At 43.0% G+C, this 19,950-nt stretch overlaps 1 protein-coding gene across 6 annotated transcripts in view; it reads left to right on the top strand.

Annotated features, from left to right (window-relative positions):
• The window catches only part of epha3 (eph receptor A3), a 98,632-nt gene that overhangs the window by 41,802 nt on the left and 36,880 nt on the right, over positions 1-19,950 (top strand). For all 6 annotated transcript variants that reach the window (XM_034574025.1, XM_034574023.1, XM_034574029.1 and 3 more), the window contains 2 exons: positions 11,757-11,912; positions 15,107-15,466. In XM_034574025.1, the coding sequence (XP_034429916.1) occupies positions 11,757-11,912; positions 15,107-15,466 (516 nt within the window). The remainder of the gene's footprint in view (positions 1-11,756; positions 11,913-15,106; positions 15,467-19,950) is intronic.

Here is a 19,950-nt window from a genome sequence, read left to right as displayed (position 1 = left end):
CAACACTGCAAATGGAAAGGGGCTGCAGCGTCGGCATGGAGCCGTGAATGTGATTATTATTTGTTATACGAAACCTTGATGAAATTGCCCCCCTCATTTTATCCTCCGCGGCGTACGGGGGGGGGGGGAAATCCTATTAGCCACCCCAGGCTTCGACGGCACAGAGGAATTCTCAGACCTCAACAAATAGATTGTGACCTTCCCGTCTCTGTCAGAGATTCGTGGAGCGATGTTGACTTTCAAGGTGAAAAGTAATGAGATACATGTGAAATATTTGGGTTGGTGGGATTTAATGAGGTAAGGTGACGTCTTCTGTTTTTGCGGAGTGGCGCGACACGGTTGGGGAAATGGATAATTTGATGTGCAGTGTAACTTTAGCTGGAGAACGAGTTTTATTTTCATTGACCTGTGTGATTGCACCTTTGCGATTACTGCTGTCCACAGCACTGTTTCTATTGAAACTCAAACACATATGCATCATGTACAATTATTTTAATGTAAGAAAAGGCAAATATACCCTCAGAGGTTTTTAACCTATCTTCATACAGCGGAAACCAAAATTGGATAATGTAATTTATGGATTCTATTTTTGACAGGAATGAAACCATCTATACTGCACCCATGTATTCAGTATGGAAATTAAAGATGGGATGTTTTGATGGGAAATAACAGACATGAAGAATAAATGAAATTTTGGAACAGTATTGCAATATTCCCCTAATGGTGAAGCCTAGCGAAGACTAGAAATCCTGGATCTTTCTTTCTAGATATAAATTTAAACCAAACGTCCCTGTTTTCTCTCAGTGTTAAATTCGCCCCTGCATCCATTTTACAGTCTGTTGTGCACGTCCATGTGGGACTAACCCTGTTGGCAATAAGAAAGCCAGAGTGTCATGTTGTCTGAAGTGAGTGGAGCCCAGGGACTCTTCAGCATATGGCAGCAGCTACGTTCTAAGGCCTGTGTGCAGGTGTCTGTCAGCGTATGCATATGTGTGTGTCCTTCAGACGTCCTCAGGTGCTTCAGCAGTGGAAGTGTTCCTCCCTGGTGGGCTTTACCACAAATCTCTACACGGGCCTCAGCAGCCCGGGGTAGCTTCTCCAACCATATGGACGTCTATTGTTTTCCAGTTAGGGATTATTGTACCATTTTGGTATGTTGTATGGTCAATTTCTTATGTTCGAACACACATGTATTAACCAGTAATGTTGTAGGTTAATGAAAGTGCAGTAGTTTGCATTTGTGTGCATCAGTGGGATTAAAAAGTGCCTAACATCATTTTCTTTGTTTAAGTCTTGCTGATTGAGGACATTGAAATGGGTCACCGTCATTGGAGTGTGTGTGTGTGTGTGTGTGTGTGTGTGTGTGTGTGTGTGTGTGTGTGTGTGTGTGTGTGTGTGTGTGTGTGTGTGTGTCTGTGTGTGTGTGTGTCCAGCAGCATTGTAGATGACCTATTTTCTCTTAAAGTAGAGAGTGTGTCCTGTCTGGCACTGGTCAATAAAACTGCTGTGGTGTTGCTTGTCTCTGCAGAGGGACAAGGACTGGGAACACACACACACACACACACACACACACACACACACACACACACACACACACATTATGTTTAAAGATGTTATTAGAATTGGAATAACCACCTAGAGCTTGCATACTGTTTGGCTGTCTCCTCCGTCATCCATCCATCCATTCATTATAAATCAATCTGCTGACGTTGTTTTCACCACTGGTAATGTCTGTAATATAAATATGTTGTGGCATCAAAAACAAAACTAGATCTGCTACCTTAATTTAACGGATTAAAGAAATATTATAGGTCTTTCCAGGTTTCGTTTTTGTGAGAGAATCAAGCAAAACAGAGCTCACAATCTTTCACCGTAGCAACATGAGCTGATGGCACTTGAAAATGAAAGAAAGAGTAAAAGACAGTTGTTGTGAATTTCCTTTTAACACTTGTCTAAATCCCCCACTTGCCAGCTGCAATGCGGTCGAGGAGATGGAATCTGTTCTGGTTCCACATCCCTGTTTTCACGTATCAGCTCTAACATGTCAACACGGTTGTCATTGGCTACTATTGTCACACAGGGGATTGTGGCACAATGGCTTGGCCGGCTAAATCACCGAGATGACGACAGTTTTTGTGTGTTTGGTGTACATGGCTGGTTATCAGTGGTTTTCAGTGCGGCACAATAGTTCTGTAAAGGAGGAGCAGAAGCAAATTGGTTTAGAAGACGGTTAGGATGAGCAGCGTGTGTTTCCTGGGAGCGCAACCGCGGAATGTGCATCTGTGTGTGTGTGTGTGTCTGTCTGTGTTTGGGCAACTGAGAGGGCATCGAGAGGTCAGCGTCATCTTCAAATACAACACAATGCCTGCATATGCACACAGATGCACACACAAATGCTTGCGCGATGGGTTTGGGAAAATGTAAACAGTGGTAGCGGCACTGTGTGTGACGGGTCACAGCAAATAGATTTATTGTTGGTGTGTGTGCGCGTGTTTGTGTGGGGGAATGTAGAGGACTGTGCGTGCGTGCGTCACAGACACACACAAAGACTGTGAGAGAAATAGACAACTCATCACACTACCACTAAAATGTTCTCATCCTTTTGACTGCAATTCCTAGTTATCTCTCTTTCTGTCTGTCTGTCTCTGTTTTCGCCCCGCACACACACACACACACACACACACACACACACACACACACACACACACACACACACACACACACACACACACACACACACACACACACACACACACACACACGCACACAGTTTAGGGTAACAAAGTGATCAATAGGAAACTCAGACAGATACGTAATTGGGACAAATGAACTTGGAATTTTTCACAGGGGTTTGTGTGTGTGTGTGTGTGTGTGTGTGTGTGTGTGTGTGTGTGTGTGTGTGTGTGTGTGTGTGTGTGTGTGTGTGTGCGCGCTGGTGTCTTAGGAGAGCGTGCACCCTGGTTGTCCTGGATTTTCTTACTGACCTGGCTAATCTCTGGAGTGTGGAGGGCGTAGGAAAACGTTATTGCATCCTTGATGGATTCAGCAGGGAGTTGATCCATGCCTCTGTGTGTGTGGGGGTTCGTACGGTACTTGCCCTGTTTTGCCCCAGTTTATTGTCCTTCACGTAACAGCAGCTTTGCAGACGGACTATTGTGTAACTGCCATTCCTCTCCTGTGCTCTATATGTATTCAGACACTAACCCTCACCCTGTAAAAATCATTCAAATCCTTCAGAACAGATCTGAGACTTTCATTAGAGACACACTTAAAAGGTAGATGCTTTATACGCAGCAGTATATATTGAAAAATGTAATTTAATAATGCCCATTCCCCTCAATCCGGCTACATGTACTACACTGCAGCAGCTCGGCACACATTTGATGTCGTCTATAGACATAAGTGATAATTTACCCTTGAACTGAGGAGGCCTTTTCTGATCATAAAAGAGAGCAGCATTAAACAAGTAGAGGAAATTAAGTCTCCCGTTGTTTCAATCATCAAGGTTAGACTCATATATGAAGGCTGATATTTGCAAGTGTAAACATGGGATTCCGTGCAGTCAGCACACTGCGGCTCTGCTGCTTGATTACATAACATTATCTCTGACTCGACATAATGTGGATGGAGTTTGAACCCACATTTTAGGCAAATCAGTTTGTTTTTTTGGAAGATTTATCATTTCACAGTTCACAAAACAAATAGGCTGCTTTAGGGAAAATAACTTGAAGCAAACACACAAACAGTGTTTGTTTTTTTAGTACGAGTGTTTCTACTTCTTTTAGGCTACGGTTATTGTACAACTTCCTCCCCTTCCTCCTCCTCTACCTCCCTGTCCTCTTCCTCTCTTTCACTTGACCTCATCCGCCTCCTTCAGCTCCCTTCATCTTCCTCAGCTTCCTTTTCATCCTCCTCTTATCCTGCTCATCAGGCTGCTTTATTATGCAAATCAGTGTTGGATCAAATCACTTAATTAAGCTTTACTGGGCCAATTTGTACACGCACACACACACACACACGCGCGCGCGCACATGCCAACTTTCTTTCACACAGACAGAAGCTGCTGGTGGTTATGCGGTTTAATGATCAGTATTCAGGCCCTCCACACACAGACACACACACACACACACACACACACACACACACACACACACACACACACACACACACACACACACACACACACACACACACACACACTCAAACAGTGCATCTCGGCAGCAGAAGAGTCTCTTTGAGTGCATATAGATAAACAGACTTGAATAGCAGGGTCTCTCCAGGCCGTCAGTCTGCAGTTAGCCTCACAGGATCCACTCTGGCCCTCCATTGCTCAGCTTATGAAGCCGAGAGCTCCATTTCTATGGCTGCTGAAAATGCAGCTTATGAGGTCACGGTGGAGATAAAACTGAACACTGGGGTCAGAAATTGATCTAGTGGCCCATTCTGAGCTTCTCAGTGGAAGCTAAATGAGCACAGCTGTTATGTTTCCTCCCACAAAGTTTATTCATTGGTTCATTTTAGTGATAAATTTGAACTCAGATAAAGTTAAAATAAAACAGTGAACTTGAAACGGAACTTAGAGAATCATAGGATCGGTAATGTCACATAGAAAAGAGAGAAATAAGTTTAGACATTATGTGGATTTGTAAATACATAGAAATTCCATTTTCACATGTGTCAGTGAGGAGCTCATTCGGTGAAACACTGCAATCATTCTGCTGAGATTGGAGCCTTTTCTCCTTTATCATATAACCTTGATCTCGAGAGGGAGGGCATCCCACCATATTGCAGCCAGATATGATGCATTTGAGTCGAGTTGAAACTATTACAGAAACAAAGATCTCCAACAAATCAACAAAGAAAGCATTATACTGCTGAATAGCTGGTGTATCCCACCTGGCCCCTTCATCCAACTCGTGCCGTTCCAGCACACGACTGAAACAACCACAATTTAAACTCATCGGTAATTACGACCTGAGGAGCAGCGGGCCTATTACAGCCCTTTGTTATGTTCTGATTAGCTTTGGCAGCTCTCATCCGAATCGCCTGAGCTGGATTATTTCTAAAGGTTCAGGTTGGACAGTTAATGTGTCATCCGGTTGATGGATACTGGCTCCAGAGGCTCAGGAGACTCGCAGATGTACAGACCGACGGGCAAAAAAAAGAAAAGAAAAGCACATCGTTTGCTGACTCATGAATAAATTCCCATATGGTCCCGATGTGATTATCATGGCAAATGACGGAATAATTGAACATAAGAGAGATGGAATGCGTAGCAATTTGCCCCAAGACACAGCCTATCAATTTTGATGATTGCTTTCATTTACATTTCTGACAAAAAAAAATGAGTTCATTTTATCGGGTTAAGACGTATTAGCTTCAACAAATTGATTGTAATTCTGCATAATGAATGTCTGTGTCACTCTGTGTGTAATACGGTCATGATTTAGAGCCTTCTCTATCTCAACGCCTCTCTCCATGACACGTGAGCTTGTTATTGTGGATGTGGTTTCTTGCAGGATTTTGAAAGGTATTGCAGACAAAGTTAGGTCTGTTTTGTAGCTGCTGCAGGGGCGGATCCACAGGCAGGACCAGGGGGGCACTGGGCCCTGCTGCTACCTGATGGGCTGATACCTGTCCTTTCAGTAGTCATTCAGGAACAACTTTCAAACTATATTAAATAATGTGTGGCTTTGAATCAAAGCCATAGAGCTGACAGTAAACAAGGACTGACTTAAATGTGCACCTTACAGAATGAACCGCGCATGGATGCTCGACATATAATCGGCCCTTTTGTGTGAATTGTGGCCCCCTTTAGGGCCCCTGATTTACAAAAATCCTGATGCTCAATATTTTGTGTCAAAATGAAGTATACATTTTAATTTGAAATAAAAAATTTACCACATGAACTGTTGATGTTCATTGTAACAGCAATGTTGGAAATGTAGAAATGCTTTGATTCTTAAATATTTCAACAAAGTGCCCACAACATATTTCTACACAAACATTTTTATTGGACTGTGTAAATTTCCCACCAAACTGTAGCGTGGTTCTGTAAAAGACTCTGACCTTTTTAGGATTTCTGTAACTGGTTACTGGTTGGCCTCAGGGGGATTTCATGGCAGGGGGCGAGATGTTTACTGTTGCCATGTTTCCAGTAACATTACAAGTGGCTCCGGATAAGACCGCTAGCCAAATGCCTGAGCTGTCAAAGTAAATAACTTTTCCATTTCAAAGAGCGCTATACCAATTAAAGGAAAAGAAGGATGGAGCAACAGAAAGGGAAGGGAAAAAGCCACAGAAAAGAAGTGGAGGAGGGAGGGCAGGATGGAGGGGGAGGCGGAGATGGAGGGGGAGGAGAGAGGGAGTGAAAGTCATTGCAATCTTGTCCGATTTCAAAAGAAAAGAGGCAGAGGTGGTATGGAAACAGGAAATCAATTGTTAGGGCCTTTTGATCCGGCTCTGTTTGTAACAAGACTGAACCTTGAAAACGTGCGTGCGTGTGTGTGTGTGTGTGTGTGTGTGTGTGTGTGTGTGTGTGTGTGTGTGTGTGTGTGTGTGTGTGTGTGTGTGTGTGTGTGTGTGTGTGTGTGTGTGTGTGTGTGCGTGTGTGTGTGTGTTTTTATGTAATGGAGAGAGAAAAAGACTGGAGACAGGAGCCTTGAATTAGGCTGACACACAGAAAGAGGTCAAGGGCAGAGGTACTTTCCCACTTCCACAATGTGACACCGATCAATTTGCAGGTTAGGAGTAAGGTCAGGGGTCAAGAGGATGCAGGTCGTGTGAGACGTATTGATGCTGAGTTCAATCTTTTTTTATTTTCTGATGATTACAGTATATTCGAATAAAAGCTCATCTGTTCTTCTGATGAGATTCAGAGAATTTTAGTTCTTAATGGATTTTCGAGTGTAAGGTTCCTTCAAAGTAAAGTTTCCACACACCGTGAGCAGGGATATGTACTTAAAGTATTTAAAATCATTGTGTGTAACTCGCCACCAAAGCATTCTAGGCTCCATTTAAACAACCCATGTCAAATTGTGAAATATGTTTGCTTTAGAATGACACATTTGGACAATACTTCAGTTCCTTGAAATCGGCTCCATTTAGAAGAAGCATATCATAATCTTATATCACAAAGGTCAGGTCAGCTTTTCCACATATATTCTGAAAAGAGGGGCTGCCTGCCACCACGAGACCGTCCAGCAGTCACGTTAATTATTGATGAGGGTCTCCTATGACCTAGACTATTGATTGAGCAAATTGCAGCCCCAGTTATTTTACAACCAGCATATCATGTGGCGACTGGAGTTGCATGTGTGCGTATACGTGTGTCTGTGCATTGTGTGTCGCTGTTTAAAAGTGAATGGGGGTATCGTGTTTCAGGCGTCATTGTGTAGAGAGCAGCTAGATATTGTGTTGTGCAACACAAAGGGGTGTAACCATTTCTCAATTTTACGGGTTTGGTTCAGACCTCGATTTATGACAGTTTGTAGCACTGATATTTTCTTAATTTTCTGGTGGGGTTTTTATGCATCTTGAGATAATTACGCGAGTCATGTGCCACATGCAATTGGAAAACAGTAAAATATGATTAATGTGTAATATTTACCCAATATACAGTTTGATAGAATAATAACTCATGATTAAACTAGAGTTATTGTGTTGTTGTGCATGGTTCCATCGTCCCATAATCACATTTCGAGATTGTGGACGTTTTTTATGTATTTTTGTGTTTGAGTGTGGCTAGGTCTGCAATTTTCTGTCCGAACCTGACCGAGCCTGAGAGAAAATTAACCGAGCCCGACAGGCAGTCTTCTTTGTTGTATCCAAACCCAACCCGAGCCTGATGTTTTCCATGATTACAGACAAATACAGCATAAATAATCAAGTAGACAGCCCAGCCAACGTGACCGAACCTGATCCAAACCAAATCATTGGAAATACTTTTCCCGAACCTGGTCCCTCCGGCTTGAGTTGGTAGTTGGGTTTTATGTGTGATTGCCCCCTGGTGGCTGGCTCCAGTACAGATAGTTTTTGTCATTTTAGCTTGATCTTATCACACTGATGAATGTTCAAGTGTTCATTCCTTTGATAAGTTTGGTTTTACTTACTTATTTGATGCTATGAATATATAATATGTCTTTCCATAATGGGGGGGGGGGGGGGGGGGTCATTCTTCTCTATATAAAGCTGTGATCACAAAGGACTAGTTACAGTGATTTTTCCTGGGGGAAACCTTCAGTTTATTCTCTTCAGCAAATATTTAATTTTCTCTGCATTTTTTTAAAGGCAGTGATGCTCTTGTGAAAACACACGCATCATTTAATTAATCACACATACACTGTCATCTCAAGAGGTGATATGTTTCCTCTCCTGCAGGACACACACACACACACACACACACACACACACACACACACACACACACACACACACACACACACACACACACACGTTACTGCCAGTGCACACACTGCTGCTGAATGTCAGTGTTACACATCCCGGTTCTGCTCTAGATGAGGAGTTAACCTCCTGCGAGCCAAATCTGATTTTGCCATCAGCCTCTGTCAGAGCTGCGTTTTATCCTGGCAGACACACAAGCAAGAAAAAGGACCTTTATTATCCATTTCCAGCTGTTATAAAAATATTTTTAAAGGCTGTGGTCATGGAAATACAACTTATCACTACTTTGTCGTGTGAAGAGCTCGTGCCGTAAGTGCAGCTTTGGTTATTAATTTTCACATTGAATGTTTACGAGATCCACTCTGAGCCTGATAAGTTTCACAGCTGTGTTATGCACTGAGAAGTACATGTACTTCTGACTTTCAAGGAGAAATATGGCTGTTTGTGGAGTGTTGACTTGTGAGAATCATTCATCCAAGTGTATAAAATGTTCAGTTCATCCAGCAGGTGCAAAGAGGTCCTGCTTAAAGGATAACCCTGGTGAGGTTCTTTCTTTTTTGTTAATACCAACAAATTGATCCAACTAACCAAGTATTTTTGATGGAGCCCAGATAGCGAATGGATGTGGGCCACTTCAGGTAATGATGCGGCACTTCTGGCCTTCTTGTGGCCCGACTTAAATGGATGTGGGCCTAAAGTGGCCTAAATGTGGCCCCATTATCCCCCAAAACAAATGTGGGACTTTTTTTGGCAAACGTGTGCTGCTCAAGGCAAAGTGTTATCTGGATGTGAACCTAAAGCGCCCTTTGTGGTAAATGGTGAATATCGCCCTTAAAGCATAAAACGAATTCGGGCCGCCTTTGGCACCTTTGGTTGAGATTGCAGTATTGCTCTGGCTTACTTGTGGCCCCAATCTGGCAAACAGTAGCAGACCCCCAAGTGCCACCATTCCACGCTGTATGTAGGCCGGATGATCGTGTGGCAGTGTGACAATCTGGGCCAAATCTGGGCCAAAAGAATGTTGCTATGTGGGAACCAAACACTGATGCAGCTCATTCCTCATTATGAACACATCAGTTAGCTTTACAGTTGCATGACATGTCCCCCTCATTACAATGAAAGTGTGCAATGTAGTCTAATAGTCGTGTATTCTCCATTTCCTCCCCTTCCTGTGAAGAACGTTTGCTAAAAACTGCAATGCCCAGCTTTTGAAGGAAATTATTTAGCTTTCTTTCAAAATGAAAATACAACTGTAGGCTATTTGTGACCCATTTGCAGTTTGTCTTCAATAGGAAACTAGAGCTGAGTGCTTCAGGCAGATACAGGAGGTCCACGCTTTATTATTCACTTTACTATCATTTTTAGATAAATCACTTACCTCGATGTTATCATTTGGTATTGAAAATTCTTGGCAACAAATATACTGTGCATATACCGTGTATATATCCATAATTGATTAGTTTCTAGTCCTGAATGAGAGCGATGCCTGGAGTTCGTACAAACTCCAGCTAAAGGGAAACAGATCCAGTTGGACCTGAGCCCAGTGGTTTAACGACTGTCCAATGCATACACTGACAGCATCTTTGTCTGGGGTTATAGAGGTGAACTGTTCTCTGTCAAAGTTATATATGAATGGAGGGATCAGATGAAGACTCACTCAGTCACTGGAATGAGATCAATATCATAAACGTTCCTCTGTTAATCCACATTTCTGTTTTATGCTGACCTAGCGGTTATCTCGCCGCCTCTTTCACCCCATTGGCTGGGGGCGCTGGCTGTCACCTCTAATTTCCTGGTGTGTCCTCCAATCAGGGTGGTCTGTTCTGTGTGTGTCAGCACAGTGTTGTGGTTGTCGTTCCATCAGTGGGATCATACAGGGCTGTTTAAAGCCCGCTTCACATTCTATTACTCTCACACGCACGCTCACGTACACAATGCGGAGTGGAGCAGCTATAGTGGAGTATTTAGTGCAGCGTGGGGACCTTGGTGTGCCAGTGTCAGTGATGGATAGGGCAGTAGTATCGGCAGTGTTGGCTCGTGCAGGAGTGTGCTGCCCACCACTGGGATCTGTCAGAGCTGTTCTGCTGAGCCCACACATTCTGCTGGGCTGCCGCGTAGCTGCGAGACATTTTTTTTAAATCGTGTGTGTGTGTGTGTGTGTGTGTGTGTGTGTGTGTGTGTGTGTGTGTGTGTGTGTGTGTGTGTGTGTGTGTGTGTGTGTGTGTGTGTGTGTGTGTGTGTGAGAGAGAGGTTTTGTGCAACAGTTTCAGATTCCTGTACATTTTCATATTGCATGATGATCAGTCGTCCAGATGCTAATAAATATTGAATTATTTCAAATACAACTGAAGTCTGCTTTTGTCAGTTGGAAGCATGTGATTTGAAGTGAAATGCCATATTGACTGAATACTGACATTCTGTCACACTTGTAAAATACTGGCTTTAATCCTCTGATCTTTGTTATTACCTCCTTAGCTGATAATTAGCAGGATTATGCAAAAACTACTGAACACATTTTTTCACTTTTATTCACATGGCAAGATAGGGAGTTATTGCAAGTAATTACTGTTACCATAGACTGTATATAAAGATGGACACTGTCTCCACTTCTTCCCATTATCCAGAAATGAAGCCAACATATATGAAAACGCAGGGATTATGACCTATGACCACTATTATAATAGAAAAGGCATTTATGGACTTAAGTGTTTATCAAAAGTAGATTAGATAAAAAGGGATTGAACCTGTGATACAGCAGAAGAAAAAGAGCAGTTGGAACTAAATGGAAAGAGAAATTAATTCAGGAGTGAAAAACATGAAGAAAGTATTTTCTCTCCTCATCCCCTGCTCCTTGATCTTCCCCCTCGCAGAGACACACAAACACAGACACTTATTCGATGTGCGACGCATAGGTGGAGTGTCACCCTGCTCGCACAGATTGCAACAGATTTGTGGTGAGTAGGAGTTAAAAGAGCTGCTGAGTGCAGATTTAATACCACAGATATTTAAAGAGAACAGCCCTTTTATCTGAGGGGACAATTTGCATTATTCATGCTGTGCCTTCTGAGGGATGGAGAGAGAGAGAAATAGAGACAAAGAGATTCCAGAGAATTATTGTTTTTTACCGGCAGTCGATGGATTCTTGTTACACGGACAGCAGATTTACACTCAGGCCTCTTCTTGCGGTCTGTGTGTGTATGTGTGTGAGAGTGAGTGATTGAATACCACCCATATTTCTTCCCTTTCTCGCGCTCATTGTAGGTGCTTTGAAGAGAGATGCAGCTATTAGGTGGCTGTCGATGTGCTGCCTCAGCGCGATGCTCATGTATCCGTCTGTGTCCCTTTGTCTCCAGTGTGCAGGGCGGGCTTCTACAAGTCGACGCTCGGGAACATGGAGTGTTCCAAGTGTCCACCTCACAGCGTCTCCCACCACGAGGGGTCGTTGCACTGCGGCTGCGAGAAGAACTACTTCCGCGCGGAGGGCGACCCCGCCGCCATGGCCTGCACCCGTAAGTATGAGCGTGCATGTGCCCATGTGTGATCGCATTGTGATTATCAATTGATGAAACTTTATTGATATATCATCTTTCAAACTCATACAAAGCATTTCAAAGTGGTTTACAGGTGATTAACAAAACAAAGGATGTTGAGTATAAAAACATTCAGATTTAGACTAATGAATACCAAAGCAATCAATGATAGAAAAGACATTAATAAAAGTAAGTTAAGATAAAAAAATATACATAATTAAAGCTAAAATTTAATTAACAATTATCAAACTAATTAATATAGATAATAAGACCATAACAATATAAGCCACGACACAAAAGCCAGACTAAATAGCTGGGTTTTTAATTTACGTTATATAACATAACCTTATTGTGTTGCACATGAAGCTGCATGACAGTAAAGATACTAAAATACACTACCTTCAGTTTTACCCTGAGGCTTTTGTATCCAGAAGAAAAACATCTAACAGTGTATAATCCTATTGTGCAGGATCTCATTCACAGTTGGTTTCAACATACATAATACAATTGAAGACAGTTTTCATGTGAAATAGCTTAATAATAGACAAAGAGGGTTAACATTCCTTATTTATTTTAAGGTCACTGAAGCGATGGCTGCCCGGGAACTCTTTATCACTTTTCCTACTCCCTACACGATTCCCCTTTGTCTCCATCTGATGCAAATGGTTTGCAGATGCAGATGCCTCCTGCAATCCGTCCAAGATGCATCCCCCCGTAAAACTATAAATCACTGCAGTCCCTGATGTCAGATTATGGATACATCCGTTACTAAAGGGGCTAGGGAGGAAAAAGAAAAAAAAATGTCTTTGACTGTGCGAAGAACAGTCGAAAAATACAAATCGACGCCCACAGCCATCGACAGAATCCTAATTAGAAAGACAGTCGTGGCAGGTCCCTGTCGTGATAATCTCCAAACCATCTTGTCAACGAGGCACATTTCCCCTCATTGGGACAGATTGAGCGACGCACGGGCTGCAAATGAATAGATAAGTTGTTAGAAGATAATGATCATGATTATCTCAGAGGAGGGATTTCACTGTTCGCGGTGTGACAGAGGTTGTTTAGAGTTGACTGGATATTTTGGCAGGGAAAAATCTATAAGGCCAGGGAAATGAGAACACTAAAGTCAGAGAAAATGAAAAATGCGTTTTATCCACGATGGGTTTCCTGCTGCATTTATCACGAGGCGTTCCTTTTAACAGCTGTCTTAACAGTGGATAAAGTTTGTCTGCTCCCCAAGAATTCATTTCCAGCAATTAAAACTGCATTAATGCATTCCCCTACTTCCCACAGCACCGCCTCCAAATGATCACAAAAATGTACAAAACGTCCTGGTCCGCCCCGCTGATCGCCGCCATTACCGCGCCTCCCTAAAGACAATCAGTGCTTCTTTCGAAATGTAACGTTTCAGTGTCTGCAGAGATCTCCGGTGATAAGCAGGAGGCTGGAAATTGTCAATTACCTAAAGTCCCCTTTGTGTGCAAATGGAGATTACGGCTGCGTCCACGTCACACGTTACTCTCAGTGTCTATGCGGTATTTTGACAGTTGGAATGAGTTGGTGATTGGCTGCATGTGGACGTGTGCATGCATCTGCAGTGCAGGTAATATCTGATGTGGATTACAGGTCCCGAAACTTTGATGTGATCAGTGGTGGTAGATGTGTGTTCGAGCCAGACGACTGTCAGGGGGAGATTACCATGAAAGAAAAATGCACTCGCTCCTAACAGTTCACAGATTGTGGTTGACATGTGGATTTCCTTAATATTAGATATATATATATAGTCCATAATTTAATACACGGTTTCTTCTGAAGAGGCTTTTCCCGATGTGCGCCTATCAAAGGAAGGAAAACGAGACAACACTGATCTTGATCTTAACATTATTTTTGATGTGTGTTACTCAACTGGAATGCTGATGTTGAGTAAATGGTTAAGAAAGATGTAATGATTACCAGGAGGTGGGTTTTTTCCTGAGTGTGCTTCAGATCAGATGCTTGTTCTGAATCAAATCTTATCTTGACAGCAACAGGACGTCAGATTCTTCTCCTTGATTCGGGAATTTCTGATGTGGTTGAGAGAAATATAGAAAATCAACAGGCAAATGTGTGTTTTCTTGAGGTTGTTTTGTGATTATACTGTTTTCCTCTCCGGTGTGCCAAACATTTTATGATTCTCACGCAGTGAAATATGTCATGTGTGCTTAATGCTGCCAACTAAATCCCAGGATCTGCAGTTTATTTGTAAAGCACATTGACCGTCTGTCACATTGACCATGAGCAGCATTGAGAGAAATCCTTCCTGCATCAGTAGCCGTTAACATATCCATAAAGATTTTACAATCCTCTGTTGGCAAGATTGGTGAGTGCCATCCTGTTAAAAATTAACAAATTGCCCTCTGCGTTTACTGCCTTAGTTAAAGATTTCTTCTAAAGCAGTCTTGAATTAAGATTTGTTCAAATTGAGACTTGTGTGTTTTTCTTTTGATTTCTCTCCGACACAAACACAGTCAAAGAATGTGATGCTGATCACAAAGGATGGGAGCTGGGCATAGTTTGGGAGTGAAGTAATTTCTTGTCAAGTCAAACAAACTAGACAAAGCACTTTATCTCAACGCACAATTCAGTAAGAGCGTCTCACTCTCTTTCCCTCCGACTCCTGCTCAACTTCTCAGCACAGCTATTTGGCAGTTTTGTTTCGTCCTCTATGTAATTACAGTCATAGCTTTGATATAAAAATCTGGAAATATTCAGAGGGATCTGTTTGTAATTTTTACTTTTATATGTTGGTCTGACTTTGACAGAGCCTCTTTTCTTTTCTGGAAGAGGATGTCATTTTCTTACTGATCCAAAAAGAGAGGGAGAACGAGTCATATTTTCTGTTACTGTACATATCCAGACTCATTATCTCAACCCTGATATTACCATAATCAAACCAGGATGACAGGGTTGGGTTTACATTGTGCAGCATTCAGTAGGACACATTTTTCAATGCAAATCTCCAAGTAGGTACACTACTTTTGTATTTACAAGCGACTGTTATTTCCTTTCTATGGTTCTACTATTTACCATTCTACCCTCCCATCCAATACCACTCTCTCCTCCTATGCATCAAATCACCATCTCATTTTCTCAGCCGCCTCTCACCACATGTTCCTCTCTGCTCTGTCTACCAGGTCCTCCTTCAGCTCCTCGTAACGTGATCTCCTCCATCAACGAGACGTCGGTCATCCTGGACTGGAGCTGGCCAGAGGACGCCGGTGGCCGCAGGGACGTCACCTTCACTGTTCTCTGCAAACGCTGCCGTGCTGTCGCGGCCAATGGCAGCAACGGCGGAACCATGCGCTGCGAGCCATGTCGTAGCAACGTTCGCTTTCTGCCGAGAGCCACGGGCCTCCACAACACCACGGTGACGGTGGGCGACCTGCTCGCTCACACAAACTACACATTTGAGATTGAGGCGCAGAACGGGGTTTCACCTTCGGCACCCAAGATGAGGCAGTACGCCGCTGTCACGATCACCACCAACCAAGCTGGTAAGATGTCTAAAAGTTCATGTAATAGTACATAATACTTCAATCAATACACCAGGTGATTTTACCAAGTAAACTATTTAAATGGCTCATTTAAGTAAAAAAATTATACTCTTTTGCATTTGAGGCCTTGGTGCGCTGGAAAGTCTGTATCAAGACAAACTGAACTATGATACAAACTTCTTGTTATTAAGTTTTTATATTGAAATAGTGACGAAAAAATAAGAGCAAAATGTGCATATATCAAATCTCTTTCATAAATGGAGCACCTCATGGCTCATGGTTGGCATCTCAACCCTGAGTCCAGTTGAGGACCCCTGTTGCATCTCTCTCCCCCTTCTTGTGCCTGGACAATCTCCTGCTGCCTCCTTCATATGTGAAAAGATTATGAAAGATTACACATGCATGAAAAAAGGCTTTTTCATATATCAGCCCTGGACATTTACAAGCCGATCCCAGGCCACTAATCTCTGGTTTAACGACCGGGATCGAATGTCTTCTTCCTTCATGCAAAGTAAAAAAAAAAACTCATCTTTTTAACTGACACTTTTAATGCGAAGATGGGCTTCTGAAACACCCATCCAACTTTTATACAAATATCTGTCCACACATTCAGTCCTCGAAAGAATCCGAAAGGCAGAGGGAAGTGGTGATGTGAAATTCCAAGAGTGAAATAAATCTCGCTGCAAAAGAAAAGAGCCAAACCTCAGAAATACCTGACTCCAGCAAGGAATTTGCAAAAAAGTCTCTCCGTAGTTCATCAGTTCATTCCATCTCCCTTCATCTTCTCTTACACAGTTTTACTTTGTGTTTGTTCTTGTGTGTCGGCAGCTCACCATTTTCTTCTGTTTACTTCTCAATCATTATCTCTACCTTTGGTCTTCTTTTTCCATTTCTCCCTTTGCTTGGACACAGGCCCCATTATTTCCACCCGATACTGTCCAAACCCAAACAACAGCCATTCTCTCTTCGTGTGTCTGCACATTTTCTTTGTAGGACTCGATGTTGGAAGGGGATTTAGCACTTGGAAGGGGGTTTATTGAGCAAAGTGAACAGATGTAGGGTTCACTCCCATGAGTTGTCAACAGCGAGGTCAGACTTACACAATCCATCACTTCAATGATGATAGGCACATGGCAAGAACGTGTCTCTGGCTCCATATTTGTTCTGATTTGAATGCGATCGTGTGACCCTGATGCTTACTTCATTTCCATCCCGCCTCTCTGATTCTAATCAGAGATAAATCAGTAAAGCATTTTCAGAAATCAAGAAAAGCCAAAGAGAATTAATCACTCAAAAAAAATCCCAGAACCGAACCTAATATACTGACTATTAAAAATGTAAAGAGGTTCAAACTCCATTCGTTATACTTCAAGTGTTGCTGGAGTTTTGACAGTTCTGTTCCTTCTCCATGCACCTTGGAAGGAGGTGAAGTTGTGCCAGACACCTCTTCTCTCTCTGCCTCTATATTAGAACAGTGTCACAGAAGTGTTCAGTCATCAGAATAACGTTGCTCTCTAAAGGGTGAGCTTAACAAAACTAGTGCAGCTAGAAGTGGGAGGAAGAAGTTAAAGTCTCAACTTTCTCACAGATCACAGATTCCTCAAATTTACTTTTCTCATTTTTTGCTGAGTTTGCCCTTCATATATGAAGATGTGAGATTGTCCGGGTCAGACGCGTTCACAACAACAAGAAAATGTCAGGAACATTCAGGGGAGGGGTTGGGTCTCTGAAGAGCGCAGGAGGAAGGAAGTGACGCTTAAAGTCAGCTGCTGAATGTGCTTTAGTTTACAGCACATCGACATTGTCCCTTTATGGCTGAAAGCTCTCAAATCTCCTTGTCTTTCCATATTGACATCTTAGTCTGTGTCTTCTTTGTGTATGGCATCGACACGCCCACTTGCTCACAACACTTTCCTGCTCACATGGGCTCACTTGGACATTATCTAGAGTTTTTACTCGAGGGCTTGTCAGAAAAGTTCCAGAAGATGTCAGTAGCAACAGACTTGAAACATTTGTGTTCTCACAGACAGCATCATGTTGCTCTAATTAAGTGGAAGACGATGAAGGATGCACGCACTTCATCATACATTTGTCAACCCCACCAAAGACGAAACCTGTCATGTGAAGACTATGCAAATTGTGAGAGGTTGCGTGTACACACAAACAGATGTCTGCTGTGTTTACACTGGTGTCACCGATGGGCTGTATCGCAAGTGACAGGGACCAGACATGACCTCTTTAAAGTGACAAGACGAGAACGAGTCGTAAATATAGATGACGTGTGTGTGTGTGTGTGTGTGTGTTCATATATATATAAAATGTCACGTGTCAGGGCTCATTTTGTCTTGTGAGTAGAAACGTCAATGTGGATTAAAAGTGTTTCAAATTGAAACAGTTGAAAATGTAAAAACAAAAGACAACACTAAGTTTTTCCCAAAGTCTGCTGTGAGTCAGAATCATGATCTGTGTGTGATTAGGCATCGTAACTGAATATATCTATAAGACCTGAAGACAGCTTATCAACACTAAGAGGCCTGCGTGTGCTCAGAATATTGCAAACCATCTGTATTGCTTGGATCTCGGCCTTTCCATATCATAGATCAGTCACACACACGCAATCACACACACACACATTGAAGCACAAAAAAACATTAGAACCCACCTCTGTAACCACACACGATCACAGTCCTCTCTCTGACAAATATCTGTAGCCTGCAGCTGCACACTCTCCATCAGCCCTGAGAGTTTACAAGGATTAGGTATGTCAGTGTGCGAGCCCCACCCAACTTTGCACATTCTCTCTCTCTCTCGCTCCCTCACACACTCGCTCACACATGCAGGTACCGATGGCAAAGCTTGTAAAAGCTGGATTAAGTATTTCCCTGGGAAGGAGTGCTGTGTCCTGGCACCGCTGTCAAGGTGCTGTCAGATAGCGCCCCTCCACCCTCCTCCTCTGCCCTCCGCTCTTTGTCATAACCACGCTAACAAGCAGATAACAGTGTTTTACATTTAAGAGTGGTGGTCTAATATCAACCGGCTGAGCTGGAGCTGGACTTGGCAGAGGAGAGCTTGTGAGGAGAAAAAACGCAGCCACATGCGATGCAGGCAGCCGCACATCTCTACTCTCACCTGCTTTCACCTGCTTATTGTCGGGTTTACAGTGACCATGTAGAGAGAGAGAGGAGCATTCGTCTAGTTTCTGCCACCTCATCAATATTTTATCTCACGTATCAATAATGTATTCCCCACAAAGTCTGGAGGTGGTGATGGTCAATAGCTGTGAAGTCCAAGAATATGAAAGATGGGAAAGATGCTCAACAGAAGATTGAGTAGAAATTGAGTTTTGACATATTTTTGTATAAGCTAGTCTGTAATTCAATCATTATCATAAATGGATCATGTATTAATATTACATAAACAGTAGTTCCATTGTTCCAACATCACTCTCCAATAGTCCACCAGTGTTGTATTGGAGAAATAGATGCGCTCCAACAGCTGCATCATGCCCCTCACGTCACAGGTGAATGACGCTGAAGGCCAGTTTTTAAGGGCGTTATGGGCCTGGTATACTGCATCAGTTTTACAGTCAAACTACGGACAGAGAGGAGAGAGAGAGAGTGACAGCAAGTGAAGCGCTCGCCAATAGACATGCACAGAGAGAGAGGGGGGGGTGGGGTGGGAGGCAAGAAGAAGGAACGGGAGGAGGAGAGGAACTTGAAGCTGCCTCCGAGCGGCCCAGACACAGTAAATCATTACCACCATAAACCACAGAGCCAATAAAAAGCACAGCCTCACCCGGCTATCAGAACCAGAGGGAGAGGAGGAGGAGAGGAGGAGCAGGGGGTATAGAAACAGATTCTCCCCATCTGGATTCATTACAGAAGAAAAAATAACTTCCCGCGGAAATACGCACACGGGTGTATGCAGGAAAAAGTCACAAAAAACACACACGCACAGACGCACCACGCAGCCATATAATCACAATCAAGAAAGGCTCGAACATTTCAAACACAAACATGTTTTTTCCTGTGGTCTAATAAAATTAAAAGTCGATGCCTCAGATGCCGGGTTGGCCCCGGAGCTGCCTGGCAATTAGAGAGCAGTAAAAAAGGGAAATGAGAAAGGGAGTGAAGAGCGAGAGACAGAACGGAGGGAGGGGTACCGGGCTTGATAGAGGGAGGGATGTGCTGAATTACTAGATTGGGACCATGTGAACTCCCCGAGGCTAAGCAACGCATGGATGAAGGATTGGCGAGGAAGATGGGCGAGGGAGAGCGCACCAAACCGAAAGGGATGGGGACAGCGGAGAGAGAGAGAGATAGCGAGAGAGAGAGAGAAGGAATGGGAGACGGCGTGAAGGGTTTCAAATTGAAAAGAAAGCACTTTTTCAAAATGCAGTGGAACAATGGTCACTACAGTAGCAGACGAACCACTGATCTCTGTGGAGAAATTGCTTCTTAGGGAATAAAATCAGGAACTGTGTG

This window comes from Hippoglossus hippoglossus, chromosome 21, assembly GCF_009819705.1.
Source record: "Hippoglossus hippoglossus isolate fHipHip1 chromosome 21, fHipHip1.pri, whole genome shotgun sequence".
Lineage (NCBI taxonomy): Eukaryota > Metazoa > Chordata > Actinopteri > Pleuronectiformes > Pleuronectidae > Hippoglossus > Hippoglossus hippoglossus.
The sequence above is the reverse complement of the archived record's forward strand: the minus strand, read 5'-3'. Positions and strand labels throughout refer to the sequence as shown.